General features: G+C 49.1%; 7 protein-coding genes across 7 annotated transcripts; 3 read left to right on the top strand and 4 right to left on the bottom strand.

Annotated features, from left to right (window-relative positions):
* Nucleotides 1-163: 163 nt before the first annotated feature.
* PtrM4_078250 (Dimer-Tnp-hAT domain containing protein) lies at nt 164-2,695 on the bottom strand (the record flags this gene model as incomplete). The annotated part of the gene is made up of 1 exon (XM_066106326.1): nt 164-2,695. One exon carries the CDS (start codon nt 2,693-2,695, stop codon nt 164-166), a length of 2,532 nt encoding a protein of 843 aa, XP_065963264.1.
* Nucleotides 2,696-3,068: 373 nt separating this feature from the next.
* PtrM4_078240 (uncharacterized protein) lies at nt 3,069-3,509 on the bottom strand (the record flags this gene model as incomplete). The annotated part of the gene is made up of 1 exon (XM_001940732.2): nt 3,069-3,509. One exon carries the CDS (start codon nt 3,507-3,509, stop codon nt 3,069-3,071), a length of 441 nt encoding a protein of 146 aa, XP_001940767.2.
* A 3,152-nt stretch (nt 3,510-6,661) lies between these two features.
* PtrM4_078230 (uncharacterized protein) lies at nt 6,662-7,015 on the top strand (the record flags this gene model as incomplete). Its single annotated transcript, XM_066106325.1, has 1 exon — nt 6,662-7,015. The coding sequence occupies one exon, from the start codon at nt 6,662-6,664 to the stop codon at nt 7,013-7,015; it is 354 nt and encodes a 117-aa protein (XP_065963263.1).
* A 1,149-nt stretch (nt 7,016-8,164) lies between these two features.
* On the top strand, nt 8,165-9,463 carry PtrM4_078220 (uncharacterized protein; the record flags this gene model as incomplete). The annotated part of the gene is made up of 1 exon (XM_066106324.1): nt 8,165-9,463. The coding sequence occupies one exon, from the start codon at nt 8,165-8,167 to the stop codon at nt 9,461-9,463; it is 1,299 nt and encodes a 432-aa protein (XP_065963262.1).
* A 3,389-nt stretch (nt 9,464-12,852) lies between these two features.
* On the bottom strand, nt 12,853-13,659 carry PtrM4_078210 (UbiH, 2-polyprenyl-6-methoxyphenol hydroxylase and related FAD-dependent oxidoreductase; the record flags this gene model as incomplete). Its single annotated transcript, XM_066106323.1, has 1 exon — nt 12,853-13,659. One exon carries the CDS (start codon nt 13,657-13,659, stop codon nt 12,853-12,855), a length of 807 nt encoding a protein of 268 aa, XP_065963261.1.
* Nucleotides 13,660-14,025: 366 nt separating this feature from the next.
* Nucleotides 14,026-16,551, top strand: PtrM4_078200 (uncharacterized protein; the record flags this gene model as incomplete). The annotated part of the gene is made up of 3 exons (XM_066106322.1): nt 14,026-15,208; nt 15,317-15,843; nt 15,901-16,551. The coding sequence occupies 3 exons, from the start codon at nt 14,026-14,028 to the stop codon at nt 16,549-16,551; spliced, it is 2,361 nt and encodes a 786-aa protein (XP_065963260.1).
* Nucleotides 16,552-17,194: 643 nt separating this feature from the next.
* PtrM4_078190 (uncharacterized protein) lies at nt 17,195-17,710 on the bottom strand (the record flags this gene model as incomplete). The annotated part of the gene is made up of 1 exon (XM_066106321.1): nt 17,195-17,710. One exon carries the CDS (start codon nt 17,708-17,710, stop codon nt 17,195-17,197), a length of 516 nt encoding a protein of 171 aa, XP_065963259.1.
* Nucleotides 17,711-17,855: the final 145 nt, after the last annotated feature.

Raw genomic sequence — 17,855 nt, 5'->3', positions numbered from 1 at the left:
CACAGATGTCAATGAGCAAGCTGAGCGAGCTCAGCCAATTGAGCGGAGGCCAGCAGCTCGCTCGGCTCGCTCGGATTGGCTGAAACAGGGCTGTCAGCTCGCTCGGCTTGATGGGCTCAGTCCCGATTAGGAAAGTTATATAGAAACCTTGGTGTTGAGTTTCTCAGCTAATATCCCACTTATGTACACCGTATTTCGCGTCCATCTCCTCATCGCTGATAGCCTCCTTTACAGGCACCTCACCACTGCCAAATCCAGCTCTTATCCATCGTCGATCGCACTGTATTGCTGCTAGAAGTTGCGGAGAAATGCTGCGCCGACGGGGCTCGAGGAGGTCACCCAGCTCGCTGAATAAGCGCTCACACTCACAGCTTGAGCCTGGGATTGATAGCATGTCGATAGCAAATTTGCTAAGGCTGGGGTAGCGATCGCGGAGTCCTACCCAGTATTTTATAGGGTCGACGCCCTCGCTAGCGATCGGTTCGCTGCGTTTCCAAGCCTCATATTCATCCTCCTCGTTCTCCGTAAGCCCTGCAGGCTCAATAAAGCTGTTGATAGCGTCGTCTATATCATTGTGCCTGACTTTGGGGCGTAAGCGCGGCTTCGGTAAGCTTTTGTACTCCGCCCACAAATGTTGAAACTTGCGGTTGCTGCTCTCTAGCCAATCAGGCTTATCCGCCCACGCTGCGTCAAGGTAGCTTTTGTAGCGAGGATGAAGGATTGTAGCAGCATAGTAAGCTGGCGAGAGGTCGAGCTTGTTGTAGTACTCGCGGGCTTTAACTAGGGCAGCGCGGAGGTTGATAGCAAGGTGGTCTTCGGGTGACTCTGTATGCTCATCGTGAATGACGTCTTCATAGCTTTGCAAGCGGTCCTCATAGACTCCAAGTAAGTATTCAAATACTGGAATAACCTCAGCGATTGCTCCAAAAGCACCGCTTTTGCCGCGGCCTTCAAGCCGTTTTGTAGCTTGTTTCAGTGGCCTGAGCACATCAATATACTCAGCAATCACCTGCCAGTCATGGGCATTGATCCCATCAGACCTCATCCAATCCGGCGCTGCAGGCAGCTTGTTGTTACGACTTCGGGCGTACGCGTCTTCAGTTTCAATCTTCTGAATATGGTAGTTGGCGTACCCATTAACCGCTAATTGCAACTCAACAGCGCGCTCAAAACACGAAACGTAAGAGTTCCAGCGAGTAACAACTGGCTTGACGGGCTCCTTGATTTTGTGCTGTTCTGTTGGCGCGTTGACAGGCTGGTCCCTAATAGCGAGCTTCTGATACTTCTCAAAAAGAGCGTACTGTTGTGGTGTTTTGATGTAGTTGATAACCGCGAGAAGCACTCCCAATGGTCCATCGCCTCGCCAAGTAGCCATGTTCTCAGCTTCGTTCACGCGCTCAGTCTCCTCGTTGTCGTAGGACTCTTTCTCCTCACCCCAGAGTAGCATCTGGCCAATGAGATTAAGCGTATGAGGACCGCAGCGAAGGCGACGCTCGGTAGCGCTGAAGCCCATCTGCAAGGCGAGAGTGTTGATCGTGGTGTTGTTGTTATGTGCGTTGTCGAGGACGAAGTAACCGAGCTTGCCCACAGTGATTTCGAACTGCTTGAATATTGCCATCACGACCTCAGCCATGGCCTCGCCGGTGTGGGCACCTGTCAGTTGTGGGAGCGCAATAGGCAAGTCCCTGAGCTCGCCAGAGCTATCAACGTAGTGGGCGACGATACCTAAGTAACCGCGCTTGCCACCTTTTGTCGTCCATCCGTCAAAGCTTATATGGACTTTGCTCATTGATTCTGAAAGGCTTGCGACAACCTTTGGTAACAGGTAGTTGTACAGGCGTATAACGTATCGTGAGACGCTGTTATGAGATGCCCACAGGGCTCGTTCTGCCTCTACGCTAGCTAATTGTATCATATTGCGAAAAGACGATGATTCGAATTGTGAGAGTGGGAGGTTGTTTTCGACGAGCCAGGTGACGGCCGCAAGCCTAAACTCTTGTATATTGAAGTTGGTAAGCTCGTTGGCAACAGCCTGAGAGCAGCCCTTCTGAAGGGCGCGTTCGAGGAGAGTTTCTTTCCGAGGAGCGACGGTAGTGCGCTTACTTGGAGGCTTCAAGCCATGACCTTTCTTGTCTTCTCCGAGATGACGTGCTGGCGCTGATGGAGACTGCGAGACGTCATGTATGCCACGGCCAACAGTAGTGAACTTGTGCTTATAGCAATAGTGGCAGATCCACGTGACTTTTGCGACGTTGCTGCGCAAGGCGATGCGATAGCCATGGCTGTATACCCAGCTTGCTCGGTTCGAAAGTGATGTGGGCGGCTTGCAGTGCTTTGGGTAGCGACTCCAATTAAAGCCGTCGTATTTGTCCTCTACCCATACGAAACCCTCGTCGACAGCCTCGCTAGCTGCTCCTGAAGCTGCAACAGTGGCATGCTCGCTGCCCTCAGGTGGTGGGATGATTGTCTCTTCGGCGCGCGACTCTCGGAGGGTCGCTTCAAAATTTGGTGCTTGTGGCGCGGCGACGAGAGCTTGACGCGGCGACAGCGGTGGAGGAGGTGGAGATGGTGAGAATGGCCGAGTATCGACTAGCACAGGTTGGCTGGCAGTCCCGCGATGACGCGCTGCGACTCTAGGGCGCTTCGAAGTTGTCGCGATTTCTAGAGCATTAACGCGTGTTCTTTTTGCTGGCATTATAGCAACGGCGAGGTAGATAATAGCTGCAAATAGAGACGCGTTGATGGAGTATAGGTGAGTGTGGTGGGTGATAAGTAGTAAGTGAAGTGTCGCAGAAGGAGAATATTGTTGCCAGGCCGTTAGCCGGAAATTTAGTAGCTTATTTGCTAGAAATATAGCAAAAAAGAGTGTATTTTAGGTTATAACTAGGTTTCGAACTTACGCACTACACCTAAAAATCATCGTGAGATTGCCCCTCCACCAAGTCCTTCAGCCCCAAGTTTCCAACCGCCCCATCCAACCAAGCTAAGCAAGCTGACTGAGCGAGCGCCTATCCCTAAGCTCGCTCGGCTTGCAAGCGCGCACTGCGCGCTCAGCTCATTCGGCTTGGTCAAAACGTCCAAGCCGAGCGAGCTGAGCGAGCCGGCTCGCTCGTTGACAAGTATGCTCGCAAGGATGTTGGGAAAGGTCCTGCAACATCAAATTGTACTAGGGCTAGCTTCTCATCTTTGTGGTCTCTCAGCTGCTTTGGGATGCTGTTCCTCATCTTCGTTAAGGCGCAGACTTCGCAGATCTCCTTCTTTTCTGGCACTTGAATCTTCTTCTCAAGGGTTGTGACTTCGTGGAGTTTGGCAATCTTTGCAGGTCCCAGGTGTGCAAAGCGTCTGTGGTACAGCAAGTATCTCTCCTTTTCGCCAGCCTTGAGTTCGGACTCATCTAGTGTGTGAAGGACTTCTGTATCTTGGGCTGGTGTATCGAGTTCTGTGCCTGGAAATGCTGTTTCTTGGTATCCATCTGCAATGTGTGACACTACGTAGAGACCATCGTCCATAGTTGCTTTAATGATCGTCTTTTTCCCCAGTCTGAAGGACAGTGTGTGGGAATTGAAGCGACCCTTAAGGCCTGCTGCGCAAATTCGTCTCCCTGATAACAAATTGACTCCAAGGTTGGGTACAAGCAGTACATCTGAAAGCCATGTCGAAGATCCATCCTTGCACACCATTTGGGCTTCTCCTTTCCAGTCTGCGTGTAATTCTCCCCCTCCAACCCGAACGAGTCTCCGCTTAATCTTGATCATTTGTCTAAACAGCGAGGGTTGGTCAGACATGTGTGAGGAGGCGCCAGTGTCGCCGGCCCAGGTAGATGGAGAGGCCTTACCGAGGATGTCTTTGGAGAGACGGCATGTCTCAATTTCCTCGTCTTCCGAGTCTAAGGTATCAGTTGATGTCTCCAGCTCTGAATCCGACCTGGCTTCTTCGGCTCCATACGCTTTGCTAGTCTTCTTCTTGGGTTTCTCAAGCTTAGGAGGAGGCTTAGACGACTTAGGAGGGAGCGACTTCTTCTTCCTTTGCTTCTTCTCAACTTCATATTCCTTCAAGAGCTGTCGAGCCTTCCCAAGCTTTGAACAGTCTCGCATGTAGTGAGGCTGGTCGCAAAGATAGCACTGGATGCCAGACGTAGCACCGGGTTCAGAGTCAGATGACAACGACAGCAAGTCTTTGTCGCCTCGCTTGTGCGGCGGAACGTACTTATAGGCTTTCCTGAATGCTGGTAGTGCTTGCTCGTTGGCGTCTTGCTGGTCTCGGACCTCCTTCTCTTCTAGGAACTTGAGCTTCTGTTCAACAGTGAGGTTAAGCTGTGCATTTACGGTGTCAACTGTAGTCCTGAATCTCGTTGGGAGTGATCTGATAAGGATGAGTAGCAGTGCAGAGTCTTTGTAGGCTCCGTCAGTGTCAGCATCCGCTGCCACAAGCTTGCGTCGGTAGTCCTTCAGCTTTTCCCATGACCCAATAATTGTGCTCTCAGAATCGAATGTAAATGTCTGGATCCTAGTCATGTACATGTTGGCGGCTGTAGCGTTGTTTTGGGTGTACTTCTTGCGCAAGTAAGCCCAGAACTGGAAGGCAGTGTCGTACTCGTCAATAAGGGCCTGGTCATCGTCGCCAAGAGATCTAAACAGGAGGTCGATTGCAGTTGCTTCGTCCTCTAGGTACTTGTCTCTCTTGTCGACGTTGATGCAGACCTTAGCAGTCTTGTTGTCTGTAATGTCCAATTCTTTCACAGCGTCTGATAGGTCCCTAGGAGTAGCAATCTGGCAGTGCTTCTCTAGGCTCTTCTCGCATACGTAGAAGACTCTCTTCCCTTTCAGCTTGACTTTGTTCCGGCGGAACCAAGCATCGTGATTCTCAGCCGTAAGTTTGGGGATCTTCCATTCCTCCTTTGCTTCAGCCATTGTGTATCAGAGGTAAGAGAAGCTTGGACGTATAGGTAGTATACTGCAGGCGATGCAGGCGATGCAGGCGGTGCAGGCGGTGCAGGCGGTGCAGGCGGTGCAGATGTTGTCGGTTCTCGAGCGTGGAGAAGGTGTGGGTAGGTGAGTTTGATTCCTGCTTGAATCTGAGTCCTGCGCGACTCTAGTTGGTGATCAATTCCTTCCGCGAATTGTAGCTAAGTCATTCGTGACTTTTGAGGTTTGATTCCTTCTTGAATCTGAGTCCTACGCGACTTCTGGTGGGATCAAAACAATGACGTCAGTTTTGGCAACCGGTGCTCATAACCTGTTGAGACAAAAAGTGAACACTCTTTGCCCCTGCGTTGATTGGTACATACACCTTCTCAACAAATATCTCATTATATCTGACAAAACTATTCAAACGCGTTTGCTTAATGACAAGTCTGCGACCAAGGAATCCGGTCTTGTGCTCTGGGCATAATTCACTTGGCGATCTGGAACACGATCGCAGAGATAGAATCATGAAACCAAAGCAAGTTTGCAATAGCTCTTTGAGGCTCATCCGTTTTCTGAAGGTCGACTTTTTCTTTTCCTGGTGCATGGTTCTGTCTATCAGGTTTCGTTGTGTATCATGAGCAGACTTGTCAACAATCAAGCCGATCTACAGGCTTGATTCCTAATTAGGTATGCACGTCCCTATACTAGGCTCGTGTCAGGCCTAGATAGGAATCAAGTCTGATCATGAGGATTCTGTGCCTCCTGGTCTGTAACTTTTCCAATTCGAGCACCAGGTGGCGATGATGACGATGGCGATGATAGTTCTTGTTCATTCGCAGATATGAATCTAGGAAGAAGTCGAATTGCCCCCCCCCCCACTGTTAGAGACAGACTTGTCATTAAGCAAACGCGTTTGAATAGTTTGTGTTGAGAATATCTGGGTTCAGTCCAGGTAGAAGGTGCTTGGGGGTCACATGATGTGCTGGTGTGGCAGGCACTGCCCGGTGGGCAATGGCATCCACCACAACAGCCTGAGAGCTTGAAATATGACACGATAGTCAATACAATACGTTGCAGCCACCCCGCCTTGTCCCTCCTCCCACTCGGTTATCCATAGTAGTCATACTACTAGAGGGACCTTGTTCCAATAGTTTGTTTGATTTGCTTGACTATAAGCAAATTAAACAAACCAAACGCTGCCTATAGAAATATACAAACAAATCAAACGTACGATCGAAATTTGTTTAGTTTGTTTGACTGTTTGTGTCGGGACATGCGCGTACAGCCAGCCCGGCGAGTTTTTCCGGGCCGGAAGCTTGGACCACTAGTTAGACCAAGCTTCCCGCTTAGCTCGCAACCGTACATATGGAGATCTCTCCATCCAGCTCTTGCTCACTACTAATCAAATACTATACACTTTGTTCGTTGCAACGACTGCTAGTATTCGACACCTTTGCCGTGTCAACAGTTTGACTAATATTACATAGCGAGCTGTTCTATAGATGATGTCCTAAGGTGTTTTAAGATCGACTTTAATGATGTTTTTGAGATAGCGGAGGTAGCAATTTCGCGATAGTTTTCTTGTGTTGCATCTAGCTTAGTCATCATATAACTACACGAGCGTCGCTAGCCGTCGATGACCGCTATCTTATATCCCATCTCCCATCTTCTATATCGCTGTTAGCCATCTTTTGCAGCTACACTACCGTCTCTACAGCACGTTTTAGTGTTTCTCGTTGCCCAACACGCCGAAAATGCCGCTTCGTAACCTAAAACGCGCCGCCGAGGGCACCCCCGGCCCCCACGGCCCCCACAAGCGCGCCAAAACAGCTAAAGGCAGTGCATCGCAGCCTATCCTGATGGACGATTCGCAGCCTGAGCTGTCTATCCGCACCTCGCCACGTAAAGCCCTAGCTGCTGCAGCAAGCCAGGCCACCGAAGACGCGCCGTTCGAGTCGCAGTTGCGCGACGCTATACCAGAAGCTACTATACAACCGCCGGCCGAGGGTAGTAGGGCTGCTACGGAGGCTACAAGTGAGGCTATCGAAGGCGGGGATAATACTGGCTTTAATGACGAGTTTACGGACAACTTTGACGGCATTAATTAGAAGCGTTTACCGCGTTTTACGAAGCTGCTGCGTACGTTGAAGCGCAACAAAAGTTGGGTATATCAGTACGGTTACCGCGTTGCCTCTCTCCGTGAGCCTCATCGTACGTTCTTTGTTTGCAAATACTGCCATCATCGTAAGATCTTTTGCGCCTATCCAGAGGTTACAAAGTCGACCAGTAACGCTATCAACCACCTCGCGCAGAAGCTACTTGGCCACGGCTACGATCGCAAGGGCAAACTGGATTCGATTACACTACCGCGAGGCCAAACGACGCTTAAGATGATGACCGAGGGCGGTGTCGATGTACCTCAAGGCGTCGCTAACGAGCTCGGAAACTTCGACGTACAGCGCTTTCGATACGCCGTTGTTACGTGGCTTGTCGACAATAATTACCCTCTCCGCGAGTTCGAAACGCCTGCGTTTAGGCAGATGATAGAGTTTGCCAACCCGGAGGCAGCTGACGCGCTGTGGGTAAGTCACAACAGTGTAGCTAGCTTCGTGATGAGGCTGTATCGCTATATGGAGCCGCAGGTTGTTCAGATGCTCTCGTCGGCTATTAGTAAAATCTGTTGAGAATACAGTCCGTAAGTGACTTGGTGGTATCAAGCGGAGGAGTAGTCACATGATTGGTGACACGTGCAGGTGGGTCCTAGCGGGGAGCTTGGACGCAGCTGCACGCAACACGGATCTACGAACGTGTGAATAGCTCCTTAGTCAATACAATACGAATCTGTACCACCACTACCGTTGTGCCTTAGAGAGCGCTCTATTAGGTAGTCATACTACTACTAATAGTGCCAGCTTCTCAATAAAATCCATATAAGCTTCGATGGCTGGACGACAAAAGGCGGCAAGCGCGGCTTCTTTGGAGTTGTTGCTCATTTTGCTGACGCCGACGGCACTATCAGGGACCTACCTATCGCGCTGCCTCAGCTTACGGGCGCCCACACGGGCGAGAGGATAGCTGAAGTTGTTGGCAATATAATCGGTGTCTTCGGTATAACACGTAGCCAGCTTGGGTACTTTGTGCTCGACAACGCGTACGCTAACGACACCGCCGTCACCAAACTCGCCCAACGCTTTGAATTTACAGCAAGCCATCACCGCCTCCGCTGCGGCCCTCACACACTTAACTTAGTCGGACAGATGATTATCTTCGGCTTTGATAAGGACGCGTACGATAATGATCAGGACGAGCACAAAACAGAGGCAGCCTACCTACAAGAATGGCGGCAGCAAGGTCCGCTTGGTGTACTAATCGATATCATCAACTACATCCAAACACCGCAACAACACGATCTTTTTGCCGATTGCCAGCGCCGTGTTAACGCTAAGGCTCCCGACCAAAAGCAGGAAATACTCGAGCCGGTAAAGCCAGTCGTCACGCGCTGGAACAGCTTTCACGACACCTTTGTACGCGCCGCAAAACTCCATAACGCCGTTGATGAGTACGCCCAAAGCCACATCGAAAGGACGATGGGCGCCGACGCGTACGCGCGTAGCCGTAACAATAAGCTCACTAAAGTACCAGCTTGGATGAGATCTAATGGGCTTACGGCTGACGATTGGGCGGTAATAACCCAGTATATATCAGTGTTGGAGCCGCTAAAGGAGGCGACAAAACGGCTTGAAGCTCGCGGTAAAGCTGGCCGTTTCGGCGCGATATACGAGGTTATACCTGTCTTCGAAGCTGTACTTGCCGTGTACGAGCAGCTACTTAAAAACCACGAAAGCGTCGACTATAATGCCAATAGCGCGCCAGAAGATCACCTTCCTATCAACCTACGCGCAGCTTGGGCAAAGCTTAACGCGTATTACACTAAGCTCGACGAATCACCCGCATACTTTGCCGCTACCTGCCTCCACCCATACTACAAGAACTACTGTGAGAACAGCTGGCGCGACAAACCGAGCTGGCTTGAGGCAAACAACGCTGGGTTGAAACAACTTTGGGCGTTCTATAAGCCGCAAATACAGCGCCAAAGTCGCCCACCAGTGCGGCTCTCAAGCGGTATCAACGACGCCATCAACGCGCTCGTTAATGCGGAGCCTTATGGCATTGTTGAGGTGACAGAGATGGATGAGCTGGAGCGTTGGCGACGGTTTGAACTCCGCTGGACGCAGGAGCAGTTCGAACAAGGTAGTAATCCTGTTAGCTATTGGATAAGCCTACGCCCAAAGTATCCTAACCTAGCGCGTATGGCGATCGATATATTAACAATACCAGCCTCAAGTTGTGAGTGCGAGCGGCTGTTCAGCGAGCTCGGTGATTTATTAGAGCCAAGGCGACGCAAAATTGGGTCACAACTGCTTACAGCAATACAGTGTATACGAAGCTGGCGCGACGCTGGCTTTAAGCCTCCATCTGATTACAACTCAGGCGATGTAACTGACGCTGAGGTAGCTGCAATATACGAAATATGCAAGTGGGACAGCGAAGCTTAGTAATATATACGATATACGATTAGATCAGCACCTAAACAGTATCAAATCTATCAAACTTTCAAACAAACGGCCTCCTAAAACACTATCAAACTAAACAACTCAAATACAATCTTAAGTTTTGTACAAACAAATCAAATCAGCGTCCAAAGTTTGTTTGATTTGCTTAATGACAAGTCTGGTTAGAGTTCTCTTGCGCATGTGATGTTGACATGATAACTCGTACTGCGATTCAGTTGATGATGAAAAAGAACCGTCTGACTCCAAATAACTGTGTTTACATGTAGAACATGTGAATGTATAACTAAATCGAGAGAAAGAAGCCGAAACGTAGAAGATTCCGGGTTGAGTCAGGACCTTGTCGGTTACCGCCAGTTTTAGCCGGACACTCCGGTTGATCACCTGTTTGGGAGGCCGACTTAAGGACGGAATCCAGAACGCCATTGGTGCCTACCGGGGAGGCGAGGTAGTCAGTAGGGGCCAAGGAAGGCCACAAAATTACGTCCGGTCAGTATTCAGAATAAGAGGAGACCATACTACCGATCAACCGATGCAAAATAGTAGTTGATTCGATTGGAGAAACAAAGACACTTGGATATAAGCAATCGTCTACTTCGTTCTGTGCGCAATTTTTTGATTCCGTTAAGGGATATTTCCGTTACCGGCATCCTGCAAGTCGTTCAGAGAATGTATTGCCAGAGCAGCTTTGGCGAAAGTATAACCATGCCTTTAGGGGGGATGGCGCAGTGGTAGTGCGCCTGGTTGCTTCTGCTAGCCTGCTCGCAGAGGTTGAAGGTTCGAATCCTTCTCCCCTCACCGCTATAATAATTCTATTATTCTAGCTTTACCAAAAAACATCGAACGGCTCCTTTCGAAACCTGGAAAGTTTTTCACCAATACCCCGCACGCTTAACGCTAGCCGCCGCCGTACAACCGAGCCACAAAGTACCGCCGAGACGAAAATATGCCGCAACTGCCGCTATATACAACAAACGTTCAAGGTCCCATGACTTTTTCCCCTACGAGGTTTTTTCAGTCTTAGGAGCACGGGGTTATTATAGCAAAGGGATTGGTCACAAAGGTGGAGATAAACGGGTGTCTATTACAAGGTCTCTCTCTCTTTCCAGTATAGAAGCAAAAAACCCAAACCCCCATAGTCAAACTCGACCAAAGAAACGAAATCCTACGGGTATAGAGGGAAAAAACTAGTCAAACAGCCCTAGGCCACCGTCCTACATAGTCTCTGACTGAAAAAGGACGTTAATGGATACTACAACAACAACAACAACAACCATGCCTTTACCGACTAGGCAACCAAGCCTTTACCGACTAGGCAACCAAGCTTTGGGACAGTGTTGAATTGGCTGTAATAAGTTACGTCCAAAGGGCTGGTTAAGAACCGGAAAACGAGAGAGAAGAGATTGTGAGGGAGATACGTGAAGAAGGCTCAAGCGCTACCTATATGACTAGAGTGGTGGTGTCAACCTACCCAAAGACGGTTCTACCCTCCTTGTCTCTCTCGGATAGCTATCACAATTCTCCTAATTCCTACAGCGTCGGCAAATCCTGAAAGAGTATTCTCAGGAGCTCGAAGAACATGTTCATGGACTCGTCTCCGGCTAACACCTCAAAATATTGAGATTATTGAGTGCATGGGTAATTGGCTAAAAGGCCACATCAAGCCAGTCCGAACAAATGGAATAGGACTTCCCATCACACTAGATCCCTGCCTGTATGAGGTACTGCACTGGAGCTAGACCAACAGCTAATTAAATGTGTTGAGGCTGAGTTGGATTGGTAGACAGTCACGTGATGATAACCAATCGGTCAAACCGGTTGGTTGTTCTGGTTTCTTAATCAACCCGGTCGGTTGCCTCGGTCCATAAGTTTGAGTGGTTAACCGATTTGCCCATGTATAGATGTGAATGCGGACTCGGAATGTCAGGTCTCTGCAGTCATGTTACTCATGACCATTGCTGTCTCAAGTGGACTAGAACGATAAGGGATTATTTAGGCACGGAATAGCAAAAATATGTCGTTATATTTATACAGTCATTAGCGATTGCGTCTTCACCTCCGCACGCAGCATCTCAAAAGTCCAGTCATCATAACATTGAGAATTGACCAATCATATCGATGATTCTGTGGCTGGCTTCTTGCGCTAAGCTATGTATGGAAGGTGGGGCTGTTCGAAACCGCTGCGCAGCTGCGTGGAAGGGTGAAGCCGCAATCGCTAATGACTGTACTGTAGCGTGCAGAATGTGGATGTAACGTCCGTTACTGTGTGCTGAGAATGACCAACCGGATCGCAACGGCTAGAGAGAAGTCCATGATCCTTGAGATCTGATTGGTCATTTTCGGCACATAGGGTTTTTTGGCACACAGTGACGGACCTTATGTCACATATATAATGTCAGCCCACAGACTGTCTAAGGTTCTCACATGTATGCGACAAATTCTGCGGCTAGCAGCATTTTCCTTTATGAATTTTACATACCGACGGATTAAATCATACGTTTGCATACTTAGAGTAACGATTTGGTAAACTACCTTGTAAGGTGGTCGCCTGTGCCGCAAAATACTCATTTGGCTAAGCTAATCGTTCTAAAGATGATGCCTAAACAAGGTCTACCTCCTAGCCTTCTGTTTCTGGCTACCAATGTTCACCTCAAGCGGTATATCTTTCGACGTGTTAATTTCAGGAACAAAAAACCTATAGTTCTAGATGATGGTGTGGTGGAAAAAATGCGAGATGAGTCAATGATCACGGAACGAGTCTGGCCACACAATTTTTTTCCAAAGACCCAAGATGTCAGTCTTACTCGGGCCCAACGGCTGCTGTGGCAGAATTTCAATGAATTTGCCCGTGCTTCGCACGGGCCTATCACCTCAACGATAACGATCACCTCAACGATAACGATCACCTCAACGATAACGATCACCTCTGTCGGATCGTGAGTATCGGTAGAGACGTCGGCTGCTTGACACTTCGGCCCGACTTCGGCCCACCTTGCGCAGAGCTTAGGTATACCTTCGTAGCACCTATGTTCGTAGAGAACCAATACCAATACCAGTCACCAGAAGAACCTCGTTGTTGTTATTCACCCGTACGATCGTACAAGGCCTACCAACAACTTTAACTATTGTCAAAGTATCTTCGCAAGAACTGCATACAGTCTATCCACGTTGTTCTCTTCAGCGGGTTTGCTTCTCCAGGCTACAATACCGTCTGGCCTTACTAGAACAGCCCCTTTGCCTTCCACTCCTGAAAGCTGACCCCATTTTCCATCAATATCTTCCAGCTTTTTACCATCGATAGTAACAACGTGAATCAGTTCATGTTCAACTCGGCTCCAGGCAGTAAGGTCTGTCGTAAAGAGAACGAACCGGTCCTAGCACAGAAGATCACGGGATGAGACAACAACATGATATCCTTTCCTAAGCCGCATGTGGGGAAAGTGGTGCCCAGGTATTGTTGAAGGGTGGTATTCCGTAGTGTTCAGCTTTCCATTACTGTCTAATTGACCATCGTGGAAGTTATTCCGACCCTCATTGTGGATATCAGCAGTTGGGTAAAACCAGCCAATCTCTGCCCCTAGTGCCTTGAACTCGCTATCGAGGACGAATTGTGCTCTCTGCACATCTGCATGCACTTGAGAATGACATGGATGACTTTCGTCCACCAGTGCTTGAATCGCACTTTTATTCTCTGCGACTGAAGTGTTTTTGCCGATCCCCAAAGCCTTGTCCATGATCATATTGTGACTCTGCATATTGGCCAGGCTCGATTGCGCTACTTTTTCTCTAATTGGGCGACGTTCTTCATCGTAGGTATCGAGAAAGTTGCCTTTCCCAAGCTTGTCCTGAAGCATCAAGGCTAGTTTCCAAACAAGGTTGTTGGCATCTTGGATACCGGTGTTGAGTCTGAGAGCACCCCAAGGCGGTATACGATGTGCGGCATCACCAACAAGGAAAGTGCGGCCGTTTCTGCTACGATAACGCTCGGCTGAAATAGCGTTCACATACCAGTGGCTCAAGCTAATTACTTCAACTTGCAAGTCAGGTATGTTGATGCTCTTCTTCAATCGCCTGATCATTGCGTCATTGTCGAATTTCTTGGGGTCGTCCGGGAGAATGCAGCAAGCGAACATCCACTCTTCTGTGTCTGGTCTGTTAGGATATGGACCGAGGTCAGACATGCCAACAAGCAAGCTGATTGATTGACTTGATTGAAGATTGATCCAAACGTCAATCAATTCAAGATCAATTTGTAAAAATCCTTAGCGCCGTTCTATCAAGTCAAGATCAAGTTGTAGTTGTAGATTGATTGACTTGATTGACGTTTTTGATTGCGATCGCGATCGCGATCGTGATAGCTTTAGTGTCAATTTTTTAGTGTTGAGTTTCCCGCAATCTCATCTGATTGGCTGCCTGTATATCTCATCCAGCCACACTAGCCACACTAGCCACAGTAGCCACTTCATTTCCTGTTCAACCTACCTATATCGCCAGTCTATATCCATCAGCTATTGTCTCATCTGTATCTTAATACTATCCTACACACTATGCCGCCTAAACGCTCGTCTGATCGATCTACTGGACCAAAAAAGCGCGTCAAAAACAGCAGCGCGTCGCAGCTATCGCAGCCTGAGCAGCCCGAACAGCCTGAGCAGCATACACCTATACTATCGTCGTCTCGCGATCTCGGTACTGTGGAGGAGAGTTTTGAGTACCGGCTGCTTAGTCAGATCGCTGATGCTGCAGTCGATACAGCAGTCGATCTATCGCGCGATGGTACACAGGCATCAACTCCTCTAGCTACCGACGCGAGCGATTTCACTGATCTCAACGGCCGGTTCGAAGATCGATATGAAGGCCTTGATTGGCTAGATATACCACGATATATGAAGCCGCTGAGAACGCTCAAAGGCAGAAAAAGCTGGGTGTTTGCACACGGCTATCGCGTCGCATTGATATCCGAGCCATCCCGTACTTTCTGGATCTGCCAACACTGTTATCAACACCGCCGAGTTGATGGGAGGCAGGCTCTTGAGGTGACGCGCTCCACCACATCAGCGATATCTCACATGGGCCAGAACCGAGCTGGCCACCGCCTCAACCGCCAAGGGCAGTCTACCCAAGCTATACTATCTCATGGGCAGATGACACTGCGAGTACTAGGCGAGAGCGGTGCTGTTGTCCCACAAGCAATCGCTAACGCGATCGGAAACTTCAACGTACAGGCATTTCGATATGCGGTAGTGAGCTGGCTGATTAAGAACAACCACCCGCTCCGAGAGATAGAGACAGCTAGTTTCCGAGAGATGGTTGCATACGCTAATCCAGAGGCAGTTGACGCGCTGTGGACCAGTCGAACAAGCGTCAAAAGCTACGTTATGAGGCTCTATCGCGAGCTCCAGCCGCAGGTTGTCGAGGCCCTGTCGCAAGCTACTAGCAAAATACATGTAAGCTTTGACGGCTGGACGACAAAAGGTGGCAAACGAGGCTTCTTTGGCGTTGTTGCTCACTACGCCGACGAATCTGGTGTCGTTATAGACCTACCAATCGCTCTACCACAGCTGACAGGCTCACACTCGGGCGATAGGATCGGTGATACGATCGCACGAACGCTGGAGGAGTTTAATATTAGCCACACTAAGCTCGGTTACTTTGTCCTCGATAACGCGTACTCAAACGATCGAGCAGTTGCCCACATGGCTGAGCAATATCAGTATGCAGCTCCTGAGCGTCGCCTACGCTGCTCACCCCATATCTTCAATCTTATTGGCCAAATGATCATGTTCGGCATCGACGAGGACGCGTACAACAACGACGACGTACACGAGTATACTATAGAGACAAAATACCTGCAAAATTGGCGGAAACACGGTCCACTTGGTGTGCTGATTGATATCATTAACTATATCAAAACGCCTCTCCAATACGATCTGTTTGCCTCACTTCAGCGCTCAGTTAACGAGCAATCGCACACACACAACGCGCCAATATTAGAGCCTATCAAACCTGTCGTTACACGATGGAATAGCTACTATGACGCTTTTGTACGCGCTGTACAGCTATCTGACGCGATCAACCTATATGCCGCCCACCATATTGAGCGTACTGCTCGTGACGACGCTTACGCGACTATCCACAACAAGAAGAAGCCTGTTGTACCATTGTGGATGAGGTCAACTGGCCTTAATGCAGCTGATTGGGCAGTGGTAACTGAGTATATTAAGGTGTTGAAGCCTCTCAAGGAGGCTACTAAACGCCTTGAGGCTCGCGGCAAACAAGGCAAACATGGCGCGATCTATGAGGTTATACCTATATTTGAGTACGTCCTTGGAGCTTACGAGGCTATAGTTGAATCGTATCGCGATGTTGACTTTAACGCTCACGCTGCGTCTCCAGAAGACCACCTCGCAATTAACCTCTAGGCCGCGTGGTCAAAAGCCTCCTCATACTACGCTAAGCTCGATCTATCGCCTGCCTACTACACCGCGACCTCCCTCCATCCCTTTTATCGAGGCTACTGCGCGAGAGCCTGGCGCGATAAACCTCAGTGGATACACGAAAACGAGGCTAGATTGAAGCAACTATGGACGGAGTACAGGCCTACAACACCACCAAACTCCCGCGTACGTCCGCCTCGATCGAGCGGTATTGACGAGGCAATCGCTGCGATCATCGGCGAGCCCGCGCTTGATATCACTGAGTTAGATGAGCTAGATCGCTGGCGTCGATATGAGCTACCGTGGACAGAACAGCAGCTTGGTGAGGGTGATCCAGTAACGTACTGGCTTGGGATGAGATTGCAATATCCCCATCTGTCTCAGATGGCCCTTGATACGATCACTATACCAGCTAGTAGCTGTCAATGTGAGCGTCTGTTCAGCGAGCTTGGCGATCTACTAGAGCCTCGGCGGAGGAAGATTGGAGCTCAACTGCTAGCTGCAATACAGTGTACTCGGAGTTGGAGGCAGGCTGGATTTCAGCCTCAAAGTCAACACCAAAACAATCTATCAGAGGCTGAGTTGATCCGGATATACGATATAGACGATTGGGATACTGATAGCGACAGCGACTAGGTCGATATTGATCAAAATACTATGTCAAGAAGGATCAATCGGATCAAAACTCCAATCAATCTTCAATCTAGCACGTAATATATCAATCAATTCAATTCCAAAACAACACAATCTATAACGCGATCAATTCAAGATCAATCTGAGCTCTCAGATTGATTGACTTGCTTGTTGGCATGTCTGACCGAGGTGGTACATATAGCCAGTCCCAATACTTCCGCCCATCTCTGGGTTGATGAACCAAGTTATAAAAGCTTCTGGTTCAGGATGTTGGGCAGCTATTGGTGCTCGAATGTGAGCAGTCACCATGTCGACTATGTCCTTCTCCCCATGCAATTCAATTCCAAGTTTGTTTGTGACCAATCGCCCCCCGTCGGCGGCAATAACATAAGAAGCGTGTACCACACCTGAGATCAATCAAGCTAGCTTGATAGCTTGATTGGAAGATTGATGCCAAGCCAATTCAATCAATCCAGCCAAACCTCATATAAAAACGCAATCAATCCAGCTGAGCTTTTCCGTGAGCTTGATTCAGATTGATAGCTTGATTGCCTTAAGTATATAGTAGATTTCGGTGATGAGGCAGCCCATGAGGCAGCTTGGATAGCTGTAAAAGCTCTATACTGAGCTTTTTTTGGTGCTTTAGTTACGCCGTGTAACATTGAGTAATATCTGATAGCTCCGTGTAACTAGCAGCCTTTATCTCTTCTACAAGCTTAAACCACCTCTTTATTAATGTCGCATCCTCACACATAGCTCTCTGCCTATCGTACGCTCGGTTGAAACACGTCCGAAGACTGTCTGTACGCTTAACAAAGTTGGCTGGCCACTTCTGCCCAACCTGGCCAGCGCCGCGTGCAGCCAGCAGCTTATCAGCCATATCACGTGCAGCTGCGTAGGTAGGCGCAAACCCGCGCTGATCGAGGTGAAGTATATAGCTGACAATCACCTCCTCTTCTCTCTGGGTAAGCTTCCTTGAGTTGGGTCGGCAATCGCGTCGGGCAGGTATACCAGCGCGTCGGCGGCGGAGCGTTGTTTCGGCTACGTTGTAGACTACTGCAGCAGTACGGGTACCTTGGATCTGGTGCGCATTGATAGATGAGATAGCAAGCTGAATATCTGCTTCATTTGATAGTAATTGAGTAGCGCTGCGTTGAGCCATTGTAGATTGAGATTAGTAAGGTGAGTAAAGTTGGTGGGGTGCGCCGCTCGCTTGCCTGCGCCGCTCGCTTGCCAACCATGTTATGATAAAGAGACTTTATCTCAACCATTCTTTTCCTGTAAAAGCGCTCCCAGTTTGGTACTAT

The sequence above is a fragment of the Pyrenophora tritici-repentis genome, chromosome 3, assembly GCF_003171515.1.
Source record: "Pyrenophora tritici-repentis strain M4 chromosome 3, whole genome shotgun sequence".
In the NCBI taxonomy this organism is placed as follows: Eukaryota; Fungi; Ascomycota; class Dothideomycetes; order Pleosporales; family Pleosporaceae; genus Pyrenophora; species Pyrenophora tritici-repentis.
The sequence above is the reverse complement of the archived record's forward strand: the minus strand, read 5'-3'. Positions and strand labels throughout refer to the sequence as shown.